The sequence below is a fragment of the Aquarana catesbeiana genome, linkage group LG03, assembly GCF_042186555.1.
Source record: "Aquarana catesbeiana isolate 2022-GZ linkage group LG03, ASM4218655v1, whole genome shotgun sequence".
In the NCBI taxonomy this organism is placed as follows: Eukaryota; Metazoa; Chordata; class Amphibia; order Anura; family Ranidae; genus Aquarana; species Aquarana catesbeiana.
This window is the reverse complement of record NC_133326.1, coordinates 548,276,771-548,299,023: the sequence shown is the minus strand read 5'-3', so window position 1 is coordinate 548,299,023 and position 22,253 is coordinate 548,276,771. Positions and strand designations below refer to the sequence as shown.

The following is a 22,253-nucleotide window of genomic DNA, read 5'->3' as shown; positions in this document are numbered from 1 at the left end:
AGCTCGTCTCACTGTCACTTTACTCTCCAACTAGCAGCATGTTCATTGCACTAGAGAGTAACGTATTTGACATGTTAACATTAACATGTCAAAGCAAAAAACATCACATGAGATCAGAACTACCTCTCAAGGGTGGGGTGTTTGTCACTCACAACCCTCAAGGTTTGGTCATCTTTGCCTTGTCACTTCTTGTGTAACACCTATCCCTGTTTCCAACATTCTGCAGCCGTTACTGGCGGCGCTGGAACCGGTTTTGTCGGAGGAAGTGCCGGGCAGCAGTGAAGTCTAACGTCTTCTATTGGCTGGTGATATTTCTGGTTTTCCTGAACACGCTGACCATTGCTTCCGAGCACTACAACCAACCTGACTGGCTCACCGAAGTACAAGGTATGTAGCAGCACCGAGCCAAGATCAATTATTGACCCTTTCACACAGAACACTTCCAATGTAACAAATAAAGGGAGCCTCATTTTCACCAGCTGTAAAACATAGTGATGTTTATTTTTAGTTATGCTCTAGAAAAAATGGAAGATTGCATCTTATTGGTTACAATTGCTATAGGAAAGTGTACAGAAGTAGATGACTTAAAGTAAAATTAAGCCAATCACTAAAATCTCATCTAAGCGGAACTAAATTCTTATTTTGAAAAACTGCAAGCAGACATGCTATTTATTTCAGAAAATACATGCAATATCTCTTCTGCAATAAAATAAATCTATCTGTCTGCCTACAGTTCTATTTGGAATGTACACTGAGTTGCGCAGATGCAGCTCAGTTTACATTCCAACACAGCTCTTGTGCAGACCAAACTGTTTAATTAACGCGCAGATTAAGCTGTACAATTTACGTGCAGACCAAGCTGTCCAGCAACAGTAATGCCCCGTATGCATGGTCGGACTTTGTTCGGACATTCCGACAACAAAATCCTAGGATTTTTTCCAACGGATGTTGGCTCAAACTTGTCTTGCATACACACGGTCACACAAAGTTGTCGGAAAATCCGATCGTTCTGAACGCGGTGACGTAAAACACATACGTCTGGACTATAAACGGGGCAGTGGCCAATAGCTTTCATCTCTTTATTTATTATGAGCATGTGTGGCACTTTGTCCGTCGGATTTGTGTACACACGATCGGAATTTCCGACAACGGATTTTGTTGTCGGAAAAGTTTATCTCCTGCTCTCCAACGTTGTGTGTCGGAAAATCCGATGGAAAATGTCCGATGGAGCCCACACACGGTCGGAATTTCCGACAACACGCTCCGATCGGACATTTTCCATCGGAAAATCCGACCGTGTGTACGGGGCATAACAGTCACAGGTGCTGGATTAAACCATGTAACCCTGCTGGGGTGCCCAGCATTTATTCCTATAGTTCAAACCTTTTTTTCCAAAGGAAAAAAAAACCTGTTGCTTGAAATTGTCAGTTGAACTTGAGATTTAATTAGTTTATATCAATACTTACCCATTTATAACTACATGTTTTTCTAAGACTACCCTGTCTAGAGGGTGACAACACTGCTGCGAAACTTCACTGTAGAATGAACAGTGTTGTTACCCTTTTACACAAAGTGGAATAATAATGGATCTACTGGTCATAAAACTATGTAACGTGAGGACTCAGAAAAACCAAAACTGCTGTGTTAAAGTGTAAGTCCAGGCAAAAACTAACTAACTCTAAACCTGCTTTCTGCCACATTCTAAGCCTAATCCATCTAACCCTGTAAAGCAAAAATTGCTGTACTTGCCTATTCTGCAGTCCAGTCTCCAGAGGAGGAAGCTGTGGGTAGGAGAAGGCCGACAACGGCTGTGAATTGGCTGGGAAGTGATGTCACCCATAGACTTACTATGGGGCTTCCGTTGTCAGCTGCCTCTCCTGCATCCGCCTGCACACTGAAGCCACCGCTGACAGCTGATGCTGGGACTAGAATGGCTGTAGAACAGGTAAGTATAGCGATTTTTGCTTTACAGGGTTAGATAGATTAGGCTTAGAATGTGGCAGAGAGCAGGTTAAGCGTTGGTTGGGTTTTGCCTGAACGTCCACTTTAATGCTACTGACAAACTACAATATATACTGTATGTCATTCGTTTTTTTTTTTTTTTGCTCAGACTTCCATTTTAAGGCTGCTTAAGTGAGTCTGTTACTGTAGCTCATTGACTTCCCTGATCTGATTGTAACTTCATTTGTAACAACAGTTCATTTTTTTTAGATTTTAGAAAAATTATTCTATTTCTAGCCTCAATTAAGTTATTGGTAATGGTAATTAGTTCCTTTCTCCCTTGTGTTGAGTTATGAAAAAAAATTCTGTTCACTTGTTAATGGAATAAGTTGGTAATGTTTTGAAACATTTTATCTTGCATGTTTCAGACACAGCAAACAAGGTCCTCCTGGCACTCTTCACTGCCGAGATGCTCTTGAAGATGTACAGTTTGGGGCTCCAGGCATACTTTGTCTCCCTATTCAACCGATTTGACTGCTTCATCGTCTGCGGGGGGATCCTGGAAACCATATTGGTAGAGACCAAAATCATGTCCCCTCTGGGCATCTCTGTCCTACGCTGCGTACGTCTTCTCAGGATATTCAAGATTACCAGGTACCCCCTCCACCACACCTGTGACTGGGAGTTGTATGGCTGTGATATGCAGAGAGACCACAGCTTCCATACAGAGGGCCCTCCTCTGCAGCATGCTGGCAGAGCACAGGCTTTTCTGTTCAGGCTGTGGCTGCTTTCTACAAAACGAACTGTAAGACTTTTGCACACCTTTTGTACTGATGCACCTGGAATGTATTTAATTGATTTAAATTGAAATTTCCATTGGGATTTAAAGCTGAACTCCAGCCAGAAAGCAGTGACTAGTATATGCAAGTTGCATGCTTGCCTTGTCGAAAAAAGCTCTCCTTCTTTTTGAAGTTCATTGTGTTAGCCTTTTTCTCCCACAAACATGTTCCTTAGGCTGGCCATTACATTACAATTTTCCTTCAGATTTACCAAAACCATATAATTAGGTCAAACCTAAACACTTTCAATATGTATGCAATCAGGCAGGCCATTGCTCTACATAGTTGAAGGTAAATCCAAAGGAAATTGAAAATGAAAATTGTATAATGTATGGCCAGCTTCATTCTCCGTGTGCAGGGCAACTTCCATGTAGTAGGATCAGACTTGCACCCTCCCTATGGCTCCCAGTCATGTTCCCTCCTCTCTGCAGTTTAGATAAGGGAGCAGTGTCATCAGTTACTCTTCTTGACCCGGCCACAGGCATTAATTGGCAGCCTTGTGGCTATGTGGGTTTAAAGTACTCCGGGCACTGTACACACACACACACTCACAATGTCACTGCATTTCATAATAATTCACATGCAGCGCCTCTATAGATCCTCCCCAGGGACCTGGCCACAGTGCAGTTTTTAGGCAGCAAACAATGACGTCACAAGGCAGAAAAAGTAAGATACAAATTAAAAAAAACATAATATAATTTTTGATGGGAATGGGGGCAAGGAGTTAGAGGTGCAAGGAAGGCTCAATCCTGGAGTTCAACTTTAATAGGGTGCGCTGCTCCAGAACAAGCAACCACTCAGCATGCTTTACACAGGTAAAATGAGGGATGAATTTTTTGATTAGTTGCAGTTGCTAAGTGTTTCTTTATGTGTCTCTCAGGTACTGGAATTCCCTCAGCAATCTGGTGGCCTCTCTGCTGAATTCTGTGCGCTCCATCGCCTCCCTGTTGCTCCTCCTTTTCCTCTTCATCATCATCTTCTCCCTGCTGGGGATGCAGCTCTTCGGGGGAAAGTTCAACTTCGATGAGATGCAGACCCGCCGTAGCACCTTCGACAACTTCCCGCAGGCACTGCTCACTGTCTTCCAGGTGTGGCCTTAAAGAAGTTTTTTGCTTTAAACATTTCCGTCCCTTCTTGATGATTAAAGGAGAAAGGTTTAGTAGGATGAAGCAGGTTCTTTTGCTGTTACACTTTATAACTGAGCTTTCGTCCCATCATAGTTTTTGCATGTTTCCTGACCATACAGCTTAAAGGGGTTGTAAAGTCAGAAGGTTTTTTTTTTTTTTATCTTATACTATGCAAAAGTTAAGATAAAATGCTTTCTGTGTGCAGCAGCCCCCCTAACACTTACCTGTGGTCAATCTATGTCCAGCAATGTCCACGAGTGTCTCAGACGTCCAAGATTCTCCCTCCTAAATGGCTGAGACACAGCAGTGGCGCCATTGGCTGCCACTGCTATCAATCAAAGTCAGCTAGCCAATCAGGAGAGAGAGGGGGGGGCGGACCGGGTCGGGGCTCCATGTCTGAATGGACACAGGGAGCTCTGACACAGCTCGGATGCCCCCATAGCAAGTTGCTTGCTGTGGGGGCACTGAACAGGAGGGAGGGGCCAGGATCACAGAAGAGGGACTCGAGAAAAGGAGGATCCGGGCTGCTCTGTGCAAATCCGCTGCAACAGAGCAGGTAAGTATAACATGTTTGTTATTTTTATAGGAAAAAAATGAGACTTTACAATCACTTTAAGCACAGAAGTGTGGCTTCTGCATTTGTTTTAGAGGGTTTATCAGCTGAAGCACTTTACTGATCATGATTATATCTACCACAAACAAGCGTGTAGCACCCAACCCCTCTTATACATCATGAATAGCACCATGACTCATTCTTAAAAACAGTATTTGTATCCAAACAGCTTGAAGTTTTTTTTTCTCCTGCTCTATACCTACTTAGCTATGCCATGCTAATAAGGAGGAGGTGCTACAAACACTTTTCTAAAACAAAGGTAGTTTGGCTGGATATGTTCTCCAATATCTGATAATCTGTGTTGTTAAATGAAATGAAAAGTTTTGTTTTGTCATTCTTCTACCTTTTTGCTTTATTTTCTCTCATGCAGATCCTTACTGGAGAGGACTGGAATTCAGTGATGTATGATGGGATCATGGCATATGGTGGACCCTCATTTCCTGGGATGCTCGTCTGCATCTATTTCATAATCCTCTTCATCTGTGGAAATTGTATCCTGTAATTCAAGTGCAGGAAGGGGAAGTCACTCCAAAATTGTGGTCCGAGCCACACCCCCAGTGATCTTATTTCCAACCTAAAATTACATCAAATAGTCATAAGGCCACACTCCAAGTAATCTTATTTCCAATCTACAATGGCATCAATTGGCTATAAAACCACACAGATATGGTTATATTGTTGTCTATTTATGGATTTCATTGCCTATGGCATGTCATGTCATACTGTTGTGTTCTACTGCATACCCTAAATAAACAATAAAAAAAAAAAACCCACAAGTGATCTTTTTTACGCCCTTCAATTACATCAATTGACCATGAAGCCAGGAATGTATTCATGTAGGCTTGAAAGGTCCACTTTACAGACAGATCTTGGAGATGAAAGTATAATTTTGGGATGGAGCTGCAAAGGGATGAGTCTGAGCTCTGCTCCATAGTTATGTTTTTTTAATAATTTTATGGGTGGATGCTATTAAGGTTCTATCTGCATTCCTTAACTCCTGTGTCAGATATCCTCCTGAATGTCTTCTTGGCCATTGCTGTGGACAACCTGGCAGATGCAGAAAGCCTGACCTCTGCTCAGAGGGAGGAGGAGGAAGAGAAGGAGAGGAAGAAACTTGCTCGGTAAATTTCTCCCTGACCCCCTAGCAGTGTGTTGTACAGTATTTAGATCAGTGAAAGCTTGATTCTATTGAGTCCTTTGGACTTTGTAGACGTTAGAGTAATATTCTGCTCATTTTCTACTTTTCCTCTTATCTCACACGTCTCACAGGCTTTTAAAGAGTTTCTCCAGGAATAAAAGTAAAATTTTTTCCAGTTGCTCAGATTTGGGGGGCTTTTTGTGATTTTTTTTTAGATCATTAACCTTAGTAGGTTGTTTAATGTACACAGTCTTGGCCTTACTCTGCTCAGCCTGCAAGTAACCATCAATAGAGCAGTCACTGTCACACCCAGAAAGCAATGTAACAGAGTTTATACACGTAGCTTCTTAGAGTTCTTAGTTTAAAAGTAACATTTAAATGAAAAGAAAACAAAAAATGGCACAAAAAATATTACACAGAAAACATATTACACAGAAAACGTATTACACAAACAGAAATTAATAAAAATGTTTAAAGGAAAAAAATACTTAAGTGGATTTTGCCTGGTACAGTGCAGAATGCGAAACACTTGAAGGTTAAGTCCAGTCTGATGCTGCAAGAGTCACTGGCCTTTATAAATGAATCTTAGTATTGCTTAACTAGAGCTCCAGCTTCTGCTGCAGCCATATTTCCTTGTCCCTGGACAGACAACCCTAACCAATGAAAAGATCTAAGGGGTGTGTGCTGGAGTGTTACCTTGATGACTAGAATCTTCACGGCCTGGTGCAAGAATCCATGAAGGACCCCCTCTTCCCTCCAAGCCCAGGGCCCTTTCCATTGATCCTGGGGATCTTTTACTATCATCACATGGCCCTTTATTACGGTCCTGCAGCGGGCCTTCTTCCTGCCGTCTTGGTTAGAGTTGCCACCTTTTCTTCAAGCCAAACCCGAATCCAAACATTTTTTTGTAGTACATACTATACATACAGTACATTTTAAACATGGGTAAGCCAAAACCACATATACAGGCAGTCCCTGAGTTACAAACATCTGACTTACATAGGACTCATACTTACAAATGGAGGGAGACAACAAGACGTGAGAGGAAATCTACCCCTAGGAAGGGAAGTTTACTCCTGAAAGAGTTATCATTAGGGAAAAAAGGTATCTCCGCTGAAGCTTTATCGCCAATTCTTGTTTCCACAACAACCCAAATTTTTCAAAATCCAATTGTCACAGGGACAGAAAGTGAGGTGAAATCTTCTGAATGGGCACAGACAGCAAAACAAACGTTACAGGGGTGTTAACCCTTCCGTATGCTATCCAAAAAACGTACAAATTATTTTTTGGCTGGTTTACACTTAAAAAATGTACCTGTTCCAACTTACATAAAAATTCAACTTATGAACAAACCTACAGAACCTTGTAACCTGGGGACTGCCTGTAATTCTCTATGCAGAGTTTGTCTGACACACTGTATCCAGAGAATGCATATATTGGACGAAGAATTTGATTTAACCATCCCTGGTAGAATGACCAGAAGCCCCCATATATGAAATAAAATGCATTCAATTATTTTTCTTAGAACGGCGAGCCCAGAGAAGAAACAAGAGAACGAGACAATTGGAAAATCTCCAGTTCCAGCTGTGGAGGAGAACAAAGAGAAGATTGAGCTGAAGGCTATCACTGCAGATGGCGAATCAGTTCCTACAACCAAGGTGGGAATGACATTACTGGAATGCCCCACCTTCAGCCAATCGCACACTTTTACAGAACTAACTTTTTTGTAACCCAGTTTGAGTAGCTCATGCAAACCACTTCAATATCCTAGTTGCCTATTATCTACTTATTGTGAAAGCAGTTTTTAAGAACACAGCTTTGACCATTAATCTTCATCTCTATCCTGTAGATCAATGTAGAAGATTATCCATCCAATGAAAACGATGAGAAGTCTCCATACCCCAGCAGCAATGAAAACCCAGGTGACCACAACAAAGGATTCTGGAAAGATTGCTAAATTGCTGAGAAATGTCTGAGTTCCACAGAGAAATAGCAAAGTTTGAATATTGCTTATAGGCGGCGCAACTTAAATATGCAGCTAGGTCTGAATTTTGCAAACTGAACAAACAAGACAGTATAAATCATACAGGTTATGTTTAGAAGGGACTAAAGCAATCTAAAAGCCTGCCTACCAAATCACTGTGTAAAGTTTTCTTACCTAAACCAAATTACCAACAGGAACTCCAATCACCCATGTGTATGAAAACTGCTTTCCAGGCACAATATAAACACAACAATGCATATGAGCAAAGGGAAAAAGAAACAGCATGAGGTGAAAAAAAAAGCGGTGTTAAAAGTGGAGATCAGTGTCCCACTTAAACAAGACCTTGGAGCATTCTGGTCTTACGCTTAAAGATCTAAAAACATTGTGTATTAGCCAATGCATCTACAGCAGATATACAGAGGCATATAGAGCCAAACCTCTGAGGTATTACCAAACAAGTATGGTATCTTTTACAAGTACAGTCAGGACAGTATTAAAGTGGTTTAAACCTCAGACTTCAAATATGAACAAAAATATCCCTCTATAGTGTGTACTTGTCTCAGTTAAGTGTCACTTTTGTCTGCTGCTTAGTTCCTCCACTACTAGCATGAATCACTTTTGACAGGTTTTCCTGACAGCAAGAGAAAATAGAGGACAGGGGAGGGATCTCCAGATGATTGACAGCCTCAGCTCTGTTATGCCCCGTACACACGATCGGACATTCTGACAACAAAATCCATGGATTTTTTCCAACTGATGTTGGCTCAAACTTGTCTTGCATACACATGGTCACACAAATCTTGTCGGAAATTCCGAACATCAAGAACGAGGTGACGTACAACACGTACGACGAGCCGAGAAAAAGGAAGTTCAATAGCCAGTGCGGCTCTTCTGCTTGATTCCGAGCATGCGTGGAACGTTGTGCGTCGGAATTGTGTACACACAATCGGAATTTACGACAAAGGATTTTGTTGTCGAAAAATTTGAGATCCAGATCTCAAATTTTGTGTGACGGAAATTCAGATGGAAAATGTCCGATGGAGCCTACACACAATCGGAATTTCCCACAGCAAGCTCCCATCAAACATTTTCTGTCGGAAAATCTGACCGTGTGTACGGGGCATAACTGTGTGTTGTGTGGAGGGAGGTGTTTCCCTTCCCTCCAATCAGCACTCAGAGCTCTCCTCACTGAACTCTGCAGAGTGTAACTTTAGTTCTCAGCTCCCTTTTTCTGACCTCTTAGGCAAGCTTTAAAATTCAGCACTTTGAACTGCTGTAGAGTAGAGAAGACTGCAGATAAACAGGTACAGCTTGTGTAGGAGGATTCGTTTCATCTTTGTGTATCACCTGAGGCCACTCACTTCACTGTATATATGTAAGGGTTTAGAACCACTTTAACCACTTAAGGACCAGCCTCGTTTTGGATTTTAGGTGTTTACATGTTTAAAACAGGTTTTTTTGCTAGAAAATTACTTAGAGCCCTTTCACACTGGGGCGGTTTGCAGGCGTTATTGCGCTAAAAATACCGCCTGCAAACCGACCCAAAACAGCCTCTACTGTTTGTTCAGTGTGAAAGCCCGAGGGCTTTCACACTGAAGCGGTGCGCTGGCAGGAGAAGAAAAAAACTCCTGCAAGCCGCATCTTTGGAGCGGTGAAGGAGCGGTGTATTCAGCGCTCCTAAACCGCTCCTGCCCATTGAAATCAATGGGGCAGCGCGGCTATACCGCGGCAATACCGCGGCTATAGCCACGCTATGTGAGCAGTTTAAACCCTTTTTCGGCCGCCAGCGGGGGTTAAAACCGCACTGCTAGCGGGCAAATACCGCCGCAAAAACTAGTAGCTAAAAATAGCGCTGTTTTACCGCCGACGCCCCCACCGCCCCAGTGTGAAAGGGACCTTAGAACGCCCAAACATTATATATGTTTTTTTTTCTAACACCCTAGAGAATAAAAGGTTGCATGTTTTGCGTTACAGAGGAGGTCTAGGGCTAGAATTATTGCTCTCGCTCTACCGGTCACGGCGATACCTCACATGTGTGGTTTGACCACCGTTTTCATATGCGGGCGTTACTCGCGTATGCGTTCGCTTCTGCGCTTGAGCTCGTCGGGACTGGGGTTTTTTAAAAAAAAAAAAATTTTATTTTATTTTTTTTTTACATTATTTTATTTATTTTTACACTGTTTTTTTAAAAAAAATTGTGTCACTTTTATTCCTATTACAAGGAATGTAAACATCCCTTGTAATAGAAAAAAAGGTCCTCTTAAATATGAGATCTGGGGTCAAAAAGACCTCAGATCTCATATTTACACTAAAATGCAATTAAAAAAAAAAAAAAATTATTTAAAAAAATGACATTGAAAAAAATATGCCTTTAAGAGGCGTGGGTGGAAGTGACGTTTTGACGTCTCTTCCGCCCAGCAGTGTCATGGCCCCATCTTAGCCTCACTCGTCTCCAGGCACAGCACGGAGAAGGACGCGATCGCCTCTGCCGCTACCAACGGCTCTGGTAAGTGGCGGATGGCACCGAATCGCGGCGGGAGGGGGGGCCCCTCTCCCGCCACCGATAAAAGTGATCTTGCGGCAAATTCGCCGCAGGGAAAAGCCGGCTGCTGCACGAAAACGGGGATACCGGGGTTATTGCAGCTAGCTGCTGCCATAACAACGATATCCCCCTTCAAAGTTTGGACGTACATCGGCGTACGGTGGTCCATAAGTGGTTAAGGCATAATGTTCAATATGTTTAACACTGAGGCAATAGTCTGTGTACTGCCAAGAACATCCCTTTATATGGTACCCATGTATAGATTTGTCAATACATTCATAAATGTGTAAATAAAATAATAATAATATTGCTTCTAAAGTGTGTATATTCTAAAAATGTTTAGCAACATTGGATTGTCTAGAGTGACACTATGGTGAAATGATCTGCATAAAGTGTTTACCTATCTGGACTCTGGGTTATTGTAACCTGCAGTCTGAATAGTCATAATGTAAACAATGTTTTTAGCGCTAGAATTAAAAAAAATATGTGTACAGAAGGTCTCATTAGTCACTAAAGATAGTATAATTCAATTTTTTAATGAAGTTTAAAAAAGCCACATGTATTGAGCCATACAGTATCACTGTTTCATCCCTAAATACATGGTAAGCTGATCCTGTGACCTGAACTGTGTAACAGAATATCTTTCCAGTCCCTGACTTTATAAATGTAATTTTGCCGTAGTAAAAAAAATGTTCCTTTTAATGAATGACATGCAAACTCATAAGCCAGCCCGGAAGATGTAGATTCACTAAAGTCATCTGTTTTGCTTGCTGTACCTGCTATCTTGAAGAATCTTCTCCTAAATAAAATGATTTTGTGTTCCTCAGGGGGGGAGGAGGAAGAGGAGGAGCCGGAGATGCCTGTTGGCCCTCGTCCCCGCCCACTGTCTGAACTGCATATTAAGGAGAAGGCTGTTCCCATGCCCGAAGCCTCCGCTTTCTTCATTTTCCGTCCAGACAACAAGTGAGTCCAAAATTATACAGTAAAATTCCAGTATTTAAACGATCCAGTCATCTAAAGGCAGATAGCAAACTTTGCAACAGATTTTTACCTATTTTGTTCTTTAAATATCTGGGCCACTTTCAGAAATCTTTCATAATCATACTTAATGGGAAATGCTGACTTTACTGTAATGAACTGATAAGCTTCAGGGATACTGTATATGCGCAGCTTTCATTTACATAAGTTTTCAAAGGTTGAGGATCACTAGGCAGTAAACCTAAATATGTGTCTGAGAATGCTTGAATACATTCCTGACATGTAACAATATACGGTAACAGTATAATTTTTCAGAAAAGCTCCACCTTTTATCATGAAAGTGTAAATAAAGGTGAAACTTTTTTTTTGTTTTGGATAGAGCGGAGAGAGATTAAAACATCTATACTTTCTATTTGTCATGTTACTGTTATCATCAAAGAGTGAAGGTAAAAGACAATCCCAAATTTTGGGTTATCCCCAGAACAGGAACTGATAGGAAATCTTCCAGTGGGGAGGGGGGGGGGGGGTGCAGGCACTAGTTTTGGTGACCATGGTGGCAACCATTCACTCCCTCACTTTATAGGGATTTCCTCTTACTTTCTGTTTTGGCTGTGGGACAGGAAGTGAACAGATATCTATCTCTCCAATGGGATGGGACACAGATAGCAAAAAGAAAACCTATGGAGAATTTCTGTGCAGAAAAATGCAACATATCTGTATTTTTACGCACCACATTGCATAGAAATGAATGAAATGTCAGCCAGCATGTCAGTCTAGGAAATAGATGGTGGCCCTGGGTGAATCTCGAACAAAGATGCTGCTGTCCTTTTTAAGAGAAAGCAGATGAAGATATTGTCAGGGAGTAATGTGATCACTTTGAGGGGTAGCACATGCCTGGAATTGTTACACTGACACATTAACAGTAGCATGTTGGCATTAAAACTTATTTGATGAAAAATCCACTTTCAGATCAATACTTCCTTCAGGTCTGGGAGTTGGACAAACTGTCATTTTGTGTATGGTACATACAGTATGTTGAATGGCTCCTTTTGATACACACAGTACAAAAACAAAATATACACAGCCCATTCAGAACTCTTTCACTGTTATGTTGGCTGATATCGAAGTCCTACGAGCAGGTTTGTCAGACTGTAGTCACTTTACAGGTGGACATTTCAGTATGGATTAACCAATGTTGACTCAGAGCCTCCCTTGTGTCATCATGATCCTTTTAATCTTATAAAATCTGTCCTTTCCGTAGGTGTCCCTCCTTTGGGGACCTTGTCCTAATTTTTTCCTTCAGATAACCTTTATAATTAACTGCGTGGTACAAACATACAGCTGACCTGTGCTAGAGATTGTCCCACTTACACAGATTCCAGCCAAGAGAACCCAGATGAACTTGGCCATGTCTTATAAAAGATATTTATCATATCCATTAGCTGGAATAGTCAGAAATCCAGGGTAACAAGTTCATCCAAATTTGAGATCAGCCACATTGAAAGCAAAGGGTTAGCAAATCAAAGGTCATCTGTTCTGACAGTAAATTGGAATATGAAATGTATGTAAACCCTAGCAATGAACTTCTCTTACTCTCTTTCTGTCTATTAAATGAGTTTTGGTATTTCAGTTTGTTATGAGCAAAAAAATACCTGTTGATCCTGCCACAAATTCAGAGCTTTCCTGTGTCCTGTGCACACTTCCTGCCTAATTTAAAGGAGTCATCCCAGTTTTTATTTTATACTACAGAACAATTAGTCCATACGTTGTGGAGATTATGAGCATGGGAGGGGTTTAATAGTTTAAATCTGATTTAATTGATTTTGCTCTTATTTTCACTTCCCTGATTTCTCCTTTCCCTACATCAACATACTAATGACATTTTTACATTTTTATAAATTTCCATAAAATCTGTGTCTCTGTACTCCCCTGTGCAATGCAGACAGATCATGTCTGGTGGGTGGGACCAGCAGGGTGCTGCACATAGCATACTGAAAACATCACTGCACCCTGCCTCAGTACTCCTCCCATGAGCGCTCAGCCCTAATGCAAGCAGTGGGCTGGCATAGACAGCCAGGCATCTAACATTTTTAGGAGGAGAGGTAAGCACTGGTAACTTCCATATTTCCATAAAAATTGTTATTCCCATGTCTAGATTATGAGCTCTCAAAGAAGATGTATGTGCTTCAAATAACATAACTAACCAAAGTATTATTTTAACACGTTTGTAGGAAATCAAAATGTTTGCTTTTAAATCTCTTTCTTCATTTCAAAGTCCCTCCTCCTGCAGAAGGTTGTCCACTCTAATGGCCCATTTTTTTCCTCTTTTCGTTTGTCTTGCAGATTCCGCCTTCACTGTCACCGTATTGTCAACAACAACATCTTTACCAACCTGATCCTCTTCTTCATCCTCCTAAGCAGCATTTCACTGGCAGCCGAAGACCCCGTGAGACACTACTCCTTCAGGAACCAAGTATGCACAATGTCCTCCTCATGTCTGGGGTATGGGAGATCCGACCTGACCCCTCCCACCCCATTACTTCCACCAAGAGCCCCACCATGGCCGTACACTTTCTCCTCTGTTTTGTAACGCAAAGATGGGTCATTTACAAATGCAGAAAAATTTGTTGTGATGTCTTTCCCATTTTCAAGGGTTATTATTCCTTCTTGCAGAGCTAATTTAGAGGTGTTTCACCCAAATGTTAGATTTCAGTCATTAGTGGAGTCTGGTTGGCAGTCAGCCACTGGTTTCCTGTATCTCTTGAGGTCTCCTGAAGTGAGATCTCCTTAACATAGTTCTGTGGATTTTTGGAGCTTATTCCCACCTTAAATTAAACTCCAGGCACATATGAAAGAAACAATATAATGCAAGGAGAATGCTGATAAGCGGAGAGAGCCAAGTGACAGAGAGAACGGATCATCAGTCTGCTGCTTCTCCTTCACTGTCCAAGGATATACAGTATCTCACAAAAGTGAGTACAACCCTCACATTTTTGTAAATATTTTATTATATCTTTCCGTGTGACAACACTGAAGAAATGACACTTTGCTACAATGTAAAGTAGTGAGTGTACAGCTTGTATAACAGTGTAAATTTGCTGTCCCTCAAAATAACTCAACACACAGCCATTAATGTCTAAACTGCTGGCAACAAAAGTGAGTACACCCCTAAGTGAAAATGTCCAAATTGGGCCCAAAGTGTCAATATTTTGTGTGGCCACCATTATTTTCCAGCACTGCCTTAACCCTCTTGGGCATGGAGTTTACCAGAGCTTCACAGGTTGCCACTGGAGTCCTCTTCCACTCCTCCATGATGACATCACGGAGCTGGTGGATATTAGAGACCTTGCGCTCCTCCACCTTCCCTTTGAGGATGCCCCACAGATGCTCAATAGGGTTTAGGTCTGGAGACATGCTTGGCCAGTCCATCACTTTTACCCTCAGCTTCGTTAGCAAGGCACTGGTCGTCTTGGAGGTGTGTTTGGGGTTGTTATCATGTTAAAATACTGCCCTGCAGACCAGTCTTCGAAGGGAGGGGATCATGCTCTGCTTCAGTATGTCACAGTACATGTTGGCATTCATGATTCCCTCAATGAACTGTAGCTCCCCAGTGCCGGCAGCACTCATGCCATGCAGCCCCAGACCATGACACTCCCACCACCATGCTTGTCTGTAGGCAAGACACACTTGTCTTTGTACTCCTCACCTGGTTGCCACCACACACGCTTGACACCATCTGAACCAAATAAGTTTATCTTGGTCTCATCAGACCACAGGACATGGTTCCAGTAATCCATGTCCTTAGTCTGCTTGTCTTCAGCAAACTATTTGCGGGCTTTCTTGTGCATCATCTTTAGAAGAGGCTTCCTTCTGGGATGACAGCCATGCAGACCAATTTGATGCAGTGTGTGGTCTGAGCACTGACAGGCTGACCCCCCACTAGCAGTGGCCAGTATGAGAGAGTGAGAGTGATAACACCAAATTTAACACACCTGCTCCCCATTCACACCTGAGATCTTGTAACACCAACGAGTCACATGACACTGGGGAGGGAAAATGGCTAATTGGGCTTGGACATTTTCACTTAGGGCTGTACTCACTTTTGTTGCCAGAGGTTTAGACATTAATGGCTGTGTGTTGAATTATTTTGAGGGGACAGCAAATTTACACTGTTATACAAGCTGTACACTCTCTACTATATGTAGCAAGGTCCCGGGTCCCCTTTGGTCCAAAGGGAACCTCCAGAGTTAGGGACAGCTGACATCCTTCTGTGTAGAGTGGGTTACAAGACATGGTGGGTGTAATGCAAGGTAAATTCATGGGCGCCAGACACTTCTTGAATGCAAAAAGATTTATTTTCTCTTGAACCGAACGTTGGGAGAGATGGCTTAGGGCTTCTACAGGTAGACAGCCATGCAGGGAAAGGCATCCAGTAAGACACAACATCTGCATGTGTAGGAGCGCTGTCTTTTATGGCAACAGTCTTAGAACATTTCCTAACACAAATTGTAATAAACTCCTTTACTTTTATACAGTCACTTCTTGTAGATTCTCAGCCCACTGAGCTCCTAGTCTCTCTCACTAGACTTGCTGATTCACTGCCACTGAATCCCGTGTGCTCTTCTAATCTTTTTAATTTAGTATCTTCTTCAAGCGTCACCCCCGCTTCCCTGCTGGGTCCCTAGCTTGGCACTCCAGATGCTCCTCAAGCGTCACCCCATTGGCTGGGTCCCTGGCTTGGCACCTGCTGAAGTTTCCCGTTTCTTCACCGTTAGGTGAGAATACTGCTACGGTACTTCCATCAGCTTCTCACTGTGGTTGCTGGTAACAAGGTGGTTGGTGCCTTAGTGGCAACAGCTTCCCCCCTACCTCCAACCAGGACAGGTTCTCTGACCGGCAGAACTGTCACTTCTGGTTGGACTGCAAGCCGCAATCCCAACCCTATGCTGCTCTCTTGCTTCTGGATAGCCCCTCAGACAGCCTAGCAGCCAGATGTGCCCGGGATAGGCCAAAACTCCGGCCTAGCAGACCGGGCAGCACAACAAATGTCCATCCAGACAGCCGTCCAGGTGGCACAGAACACTGATCACCTGACTCAATCCAAATATATAGGTTCTCCCAGCAGGCCAAGGGATTTAAGAAAGTCTCTGCCCATTGGCTGAGATACCCCATATACTCCTAATCTGTCCTTGCATTGCCCTTGTCTTATCTAATGTTGCCAGGTACCCAGCCACCTAGCAACAGAAGAGAGAAGTGCAGCAATTTCAGACTTAGGGTAAAATCAAATGATCCCTAACAATTAGCCAAGGCAACTATACCTGGCAGGTAAATTTAAGAGCAACCCTGCCTAAACATCAGGGGGCTACATCCTCCCCCTGCCTACAAAATGTCTAGGAGTTTGCAGGGAGAATAACAATGACAAACAATGCACGTGACGTACCACATGGAAAGAACATGTATGACAGATACATGAGTGAATGGTAGTTCACACAGAGCAAATTAAATATCAAACATTATGTACAATTTTAGGATGACGTACCACCCAAATAATTAAAGGAAACATAAGCAATGACCTTATATCCTAACTATCTAATATATACAGTAGTAAAAGGGTATAAATGGTTAGCGTTGTCATCCATGTTGAATCCCTGTCTCAAGGGTTAGTCCATTATTCACAAAAGAGGTAAGAATTCGCCCCTATGCCACAGCTCATTCTACCTGACTAGCTAAACACTCCAGTGTCCTTGATGTATAACAGTCCAACAAGCAGCCAGACCATAGTGCAAGGGACCGCACTTTGGGACACAGGTCCCATTGCAATGGTAGCCTCAGTCTGTCCGCACGACAGCCAGGAACTGAGGAAGATTTCCCCATCACTTGAGATACAACCCTGCTGAACATCACATCACAGGTTACTTTTCTGAGGGAGGCATACTGGCAATTTTCAGAGCACTGGCCAGCATGACTCAAGTGGGCACTCCCTGTATCTGACAGCAGCGTTCAGTGCAGCACAATCTTGGCAGTACAGCCAGCAGGAATGCTCTCCACTAGTCACAACTTTCGTGCAGAAACGAAGTGGCTTCTAGCATAGCGTCCTAAACTTCACACAGCACATATTGGTAATCCACAAAGTTTAGTGAACAGACATACTTTCATTGAATTTACCAGTAGTACCTGGGATCTGGCAGTGTCTTCTCCTTTGGCATTTACTGTGACGACATAGTGTTTAATGTCCTTCTTTTATGGCCTGCAAAGGATTACACTCTCCAGCCAGATTAATTTTCCGGATGTAGCCCCAGGTGTGTGTGTAACACTGAGACATACCTCTCAGCAACTTTTGGTGACAGCCTTGGAAATTCTATGTGCCGGGGAATCCAGAGAAAATGGTGCGCCGCTTCATCTACCCTCCGGGTTTATTTATCCAGAATTTCTTTTTCCGGGTGAGCCGGTTTAAAGGGATATAGATACCCGTATTCTTCCGCTACTTTCTTTACAATACCCCCCCCCCCCCCCCCCAAATAAAACAATTTAAATTATTTTTTAATTGTTAAAAGGTCAGGTCTGAGCACGTAGGCCCTTTATAAGATGCTTCAGAGTTGGTGACTGGGGACAAAGAGAAGGCACATTTATTAAATACCTTCTTCAAGCGGTAGTAAACCGGGGTATTTAAGAAAAAAAAAAAAAACATGCAAGGTTCTACCTTAGAACAAAGCCCTCCAGCAGTGTGCTGTCACCGCTGACAGGGCTTCCATCTTCATCCAGTTCTCCTACTAGGTCCGCGGGCTGAGGGAGTTTGAATGGCCAAGCTGCAACAACGTCAGTCATGGCTACAGCACAGTGCTCTGAAGGAACGACATGGGTATGCCGTTCCTTCAGAGCACATGCGTCACTGACTGCCAAAAGAGCAAATATCTCCTAAATGTTGCACATTTAGGAGATATTAATTTTACCTATAGGTAAGCCTTATTATAAGCTTACCTGTAGGTAAAAATCACAAAGAAGACTTTACTACCGCTTTCAGCAGACTACATTTACATGCAGACCCATCCTAGGTAAAATCCACGTTTTGATGTTTGACTGAAACAACTGAAATCCAGTGATTAAAAGGGGCAAGCCAGGGACAGTCAGACTGGTAGGAAAGGGCTAGATGATGCTAGATGTCTTCTAGCCAGAAAACAAGGTGGGCTCTATCTGACTTGCTGCAGCTTCTAATACACATTATGGTAAGCTCACTGTACACAGTCCACTGAAATCCGTTCATGCCTCCCAGTGAGACAAAGTTCATACCTCCCAACTTATCCTCCTTCCTCAACGTGAGGATAATTTTAATGCCATTTTATGGGTTTTTTTCAAATATTTTGCAAAAATGTTGTTTATTTGAGTGGACAGTGTACACATAGCATTGATCCTCAGTGAAATAGTTTGAATTGTTTTAAAGTTGGTTTAAGCATCACCAAAATGTAGATTGATAAAAGGGGGTTCAAGTGTATGTCCGGCCAAATCTGTTTTTCTTAGCTTTGGATGGAGTGTGGAAGGGTTAGAACCCCTGTTTAACTGCTATCTAACGTTCTTTTACAGACATTTACCCTCACTTCCTGTTGTGCTGAAAACATTTTATACACAGGAAGTGAGGGTCATTTATTGTTAAAAAGTCATCTGACTTTGCCTAGGCTGAAATGATGCCATCTGTGTGCTGCAAGCAGGAGGAAGTGATCAGACTGCAACTTTGTACCTTTGTAGCAAGACTACTTTGAAGTAAAACATTCCTGATTTGTAAATGACTCTCGTCACCCCTAAGCTGAGGAGTGCTGCAATTCTTGAACTGTGAAAATGAATTCAGTAATTGTTATAATAGATATATTCCGGCAATGGTGGCGCTGCAGTTTCATTCATCATTAATAACCTTTTAAAGTTCATCTTTTCATTTGTTATGTGTTTCAGTAGCATCAATTTTGTTGAACGACTAAGCATTAGCAACACCTACAGGTTAACAGTGGGTACTGCACTTTTTTGTTAACTATACTTTCACTAGGAATTGTATTTTTTTTCTGTTTGTTCCTTTATTAGCTAAATTATTGAACTGCAAAGAAATGTATGTTTTGGTTTTTGTTTTGTTTTTTTTGTCAATAACTTCCTATCCTACTCTGTCCACGGTTGTCTTTTGAGAGTGGAAAACCTGTTTTTTTTTTTTAAAATAATTGCAAGTAAAATATGAGGTAATTTTAGTATATATAAATGCTTTTCAAATTTTTTTTTACAAATAAATATGTGAAAAGTGTGGCATGCCTTTGTATTCAGCCCCCAATTACTCTGCTACTCCTGACTAAAAGAAAGTGGAACCAATTTCCTTCAGAAGTCAACGAATTAGTAAATAGAGTGCACCTGTGTGTAATTTAATCTCAGTGTAAATACAGAGGTTTGTGAACAAACAGCATCATGAAGACGAAGGAACACACCAGACAGGGCAGGGACAAAGTTGTGGAGAAGTTTAAAGGAAAAATATCCCAAGCTTTGAACATCTCACGAAGCACTGTTCAATCCATCATGGAAAGAGTATGGCACAACTGCAAACCTACCAAGACATGGCCGTCCATCTAAACTGACAGGCCGGGCAAGAAGAGCATTAATCAGAGAAGCAGCCAACAGGTCCATGGTAACTCTGGAGGAGCTGCAGAGGTCCACAGCTCAGGTGGGAGAACCTGTCCACAGGACAACTATTAGTCGTGCACTCCATAAATCTGGCCTTTATGAAACAGTGGCAAGAAGAAAGCCATTGTTGAAAGAAAGCCATAAGAAGTCCCGTTTGCGGTAAACCATGTGGGGGACACAGCAAACGTGGAAGAAGGTGCTCTAGTCAGATAAGACCAAAATTGAACTTTTTGACCTAAAAGCAAAATGCAATTTGTGGCGGAAAACTAATACTGCACATCATCCTGAACACACCATCCCCACTGTGAAACATGGTGGTGGCATCATCATGTTGTGGGGATGTTTTTCTTTAGCAGGGACAGGGAAGCTGGTCAGAGTTGATGGGAAGATGGATGGAGCCAAAAACAGGGCAATCTTAGAAGAAAACCTGTTAGAGTCTGCAAAAGACTTGAGACTGGGGCGGAGGTTCACCTTCCAGCAGGACACCGACCCTAAACATACAGCTAGAGCTACAATGGAATGGTTTAGATCAAAGCATATTCATGTGTTAGAATGGCCCAGTCAAAGTCCAGACCTAAATCCAATCTAGAATCTATGGCAAGACTTGAAAATTGCTGTTCACAGAACCACTCCATCCAACCTGACAAAGCTTGAACTATTTTGCAAAGAAGAATGGGCAAAAATTTCACTCTCTAGATGTGCAAAGCTGGTAGAGACATACCCAAAAAGACTTTCAGCTGTAATTGCAGCGAAAGGTGGTTCTACAAAGTATTGACTTAGGGAGGCTGAATACAAATGCACACCACATACTTCAGATATTTATTTGTAAAAAAATTTTGAAAACCATTTATCATTTTTTTTTCACTTCACAATTATGTGCCACATAATAGATATACATAATTACAAATAAACATAATTGCTACTATCACACAGGTGTGTAGTGGTGGTGGTGGTGGGGTGTCAAGAAATCAGCCAATAGCTAAACTTTGCCATGTTCTACATTGCTGACTGTTCCTCTTGGCATTCTCATCATCCTCCCTGAACTCCAACTCACATATGAAAATTGGATGCCAGAAAGAGTCCCATCTGTGGCTTCTTAAATGAGAGAGAACGCACAGGAGGGAGGAGGAACGCATTTAGACCTTCACTCTCAGTATGATTGATATACAGAAGTTTTGACTGTGTCATGTTTCAGGAACTGGGGAATTTTATTAAACAGTCTGGGGTCTGTGTTTCTCCTATCAGTCAGAAGATTTGGTGCATTTTTCAACACATATCTGCCTTCTGTATTTGCATGTATGCTCACCCAATTGCACCATATGGCCACACAGCCAACACATGGATTTTGCTAATTTTTGCTAAAAATATGTATTGTTACTGTACTAATGACAGTGACAGGGAAGGGGTTAACACCAGGGGCAATCAAAGGGTTAAGTGTGTCCCTAGGGGGTGCTTACTTGTTTGGATTGCTCTGATTGGGAGAACATAGAGATTCATGTTCTCACCTGTCAGAACGGCGAACTGCCTTGTTTACATATGGGGAACGATCGCAGGTGGTCGGCGGACATTGTGTCCACCGGACTGGCTGATTGGCTCCCCCTCTGGCTAGCCCCAGAGGCTACTGCACAAAGCGACATACAGGTACGTCGTTTCACACAGCCGGGTCGCCTTGCCGCAGTAAATGTGCGGAAGGCGGTCTGGAAGAGATTAAAAATGAATCTAACCCTCCAATTTATTTTTAGAATGTCTGGCATCATGTGTCACGATATGAAGTTTTCTTAACCAAATATTTTTTTTAAATGTTAAAATGTTTTTTTCCCCTGGAGATAATAGGTCTATCAAACAGGCAGGCCAACAACCAACTGAAAGAGCACACCTTGCAGGCTTAGCGCTGTCACCCTGAACAGGAAGAGTTGTTAATAACAGGATCTCCAGGGAAGAAACTTTGCAATGGATTTTATTTTAGTTTTGGATATTGTGTAGAAGGTTTATACCTTCCATTAAGTTCTTATTTCTGTTTGCCCCATTGTGAAGTTTCACTTTGGGAGAGTTCCTCTAAGGAAGTAAATGGGTTAACCATTCTCTACTCTATCAAAAAAAGTTTTGCTATAGATACACGTTAAGCTCACAACACACGTTACAATCTGATTGCACAATCTCCTTTAAATATTCCAACAACTACTGTATGTAGTTAAAGGACCTGTCTGGTTGGATACAAATAGATTGGATAGATTAGGTTCTCATATTCCACAGTTTTAGTAAATTTAAAGTGGTTGTAAACCCTTCCTTATGCCCAGTGAAGGGACTATCCTCAGGTGATGCACAGAGATGAATCAAATCCTCCTACATAAGTTGTACCTGCTTATCTGCAGTCTTCTATTCTCTACAGCTGTTCAAAGCCCAGAATTTATAAACTTTGTCTGAGCTGTCACAAAAAAGGTG

The 22,253-nt window shown here is 42.1% G+C and overlaps 1 protein-coding gene across 6 annotated transcripts in view; it reads left to right on the top strand.

Annotated features, from left to right (window-relative positions):
• Positions 1-22,253, top strand: part of CACNA1C (calcium voltage-gated channel subunit alpha1 C) — a 780,229-nt gene that overhangs the window by 508,793 nt on the left and 249,183 nt on the right. For all 6 annotated transcript variants that reach the window (XM_073621582.1, XM_073621580.1, XM_073621584.1 and 3 more), the window contains exons 12-20: positions 227-387; positions 2,370-2,595; positions 3,661-3,868; positions 4,891-5,011; positions 5,527-5,641; positions 7,184-7,316; positions 7,508-7,580; positions 11,012-11,147; positions 13,506-13,635. In XM_073621582.1, the coding sequence (XP_073477683.1) occupies positions 227-387; positions 2,370-2,595; positions 3,661-3,868; positions 4,891-5,011; positions 5,527-5,641; positions 7,184-7,316; positions 7,508-7,580; positions 11,012-11,147; positions 13,506-13,635 (1,303 nt within the window). The remainder of the gene's footprint in view (positions 1-226; positions 388-2,369; positions 2,596-3,660; positions 3,869-4,890; positions 5,012-5,526; positions 5,642-7,183; positions 7,317-7,507; positions 7,581-11,011; positions 11,148-13,505; positions 13,636-22,253) is intronic.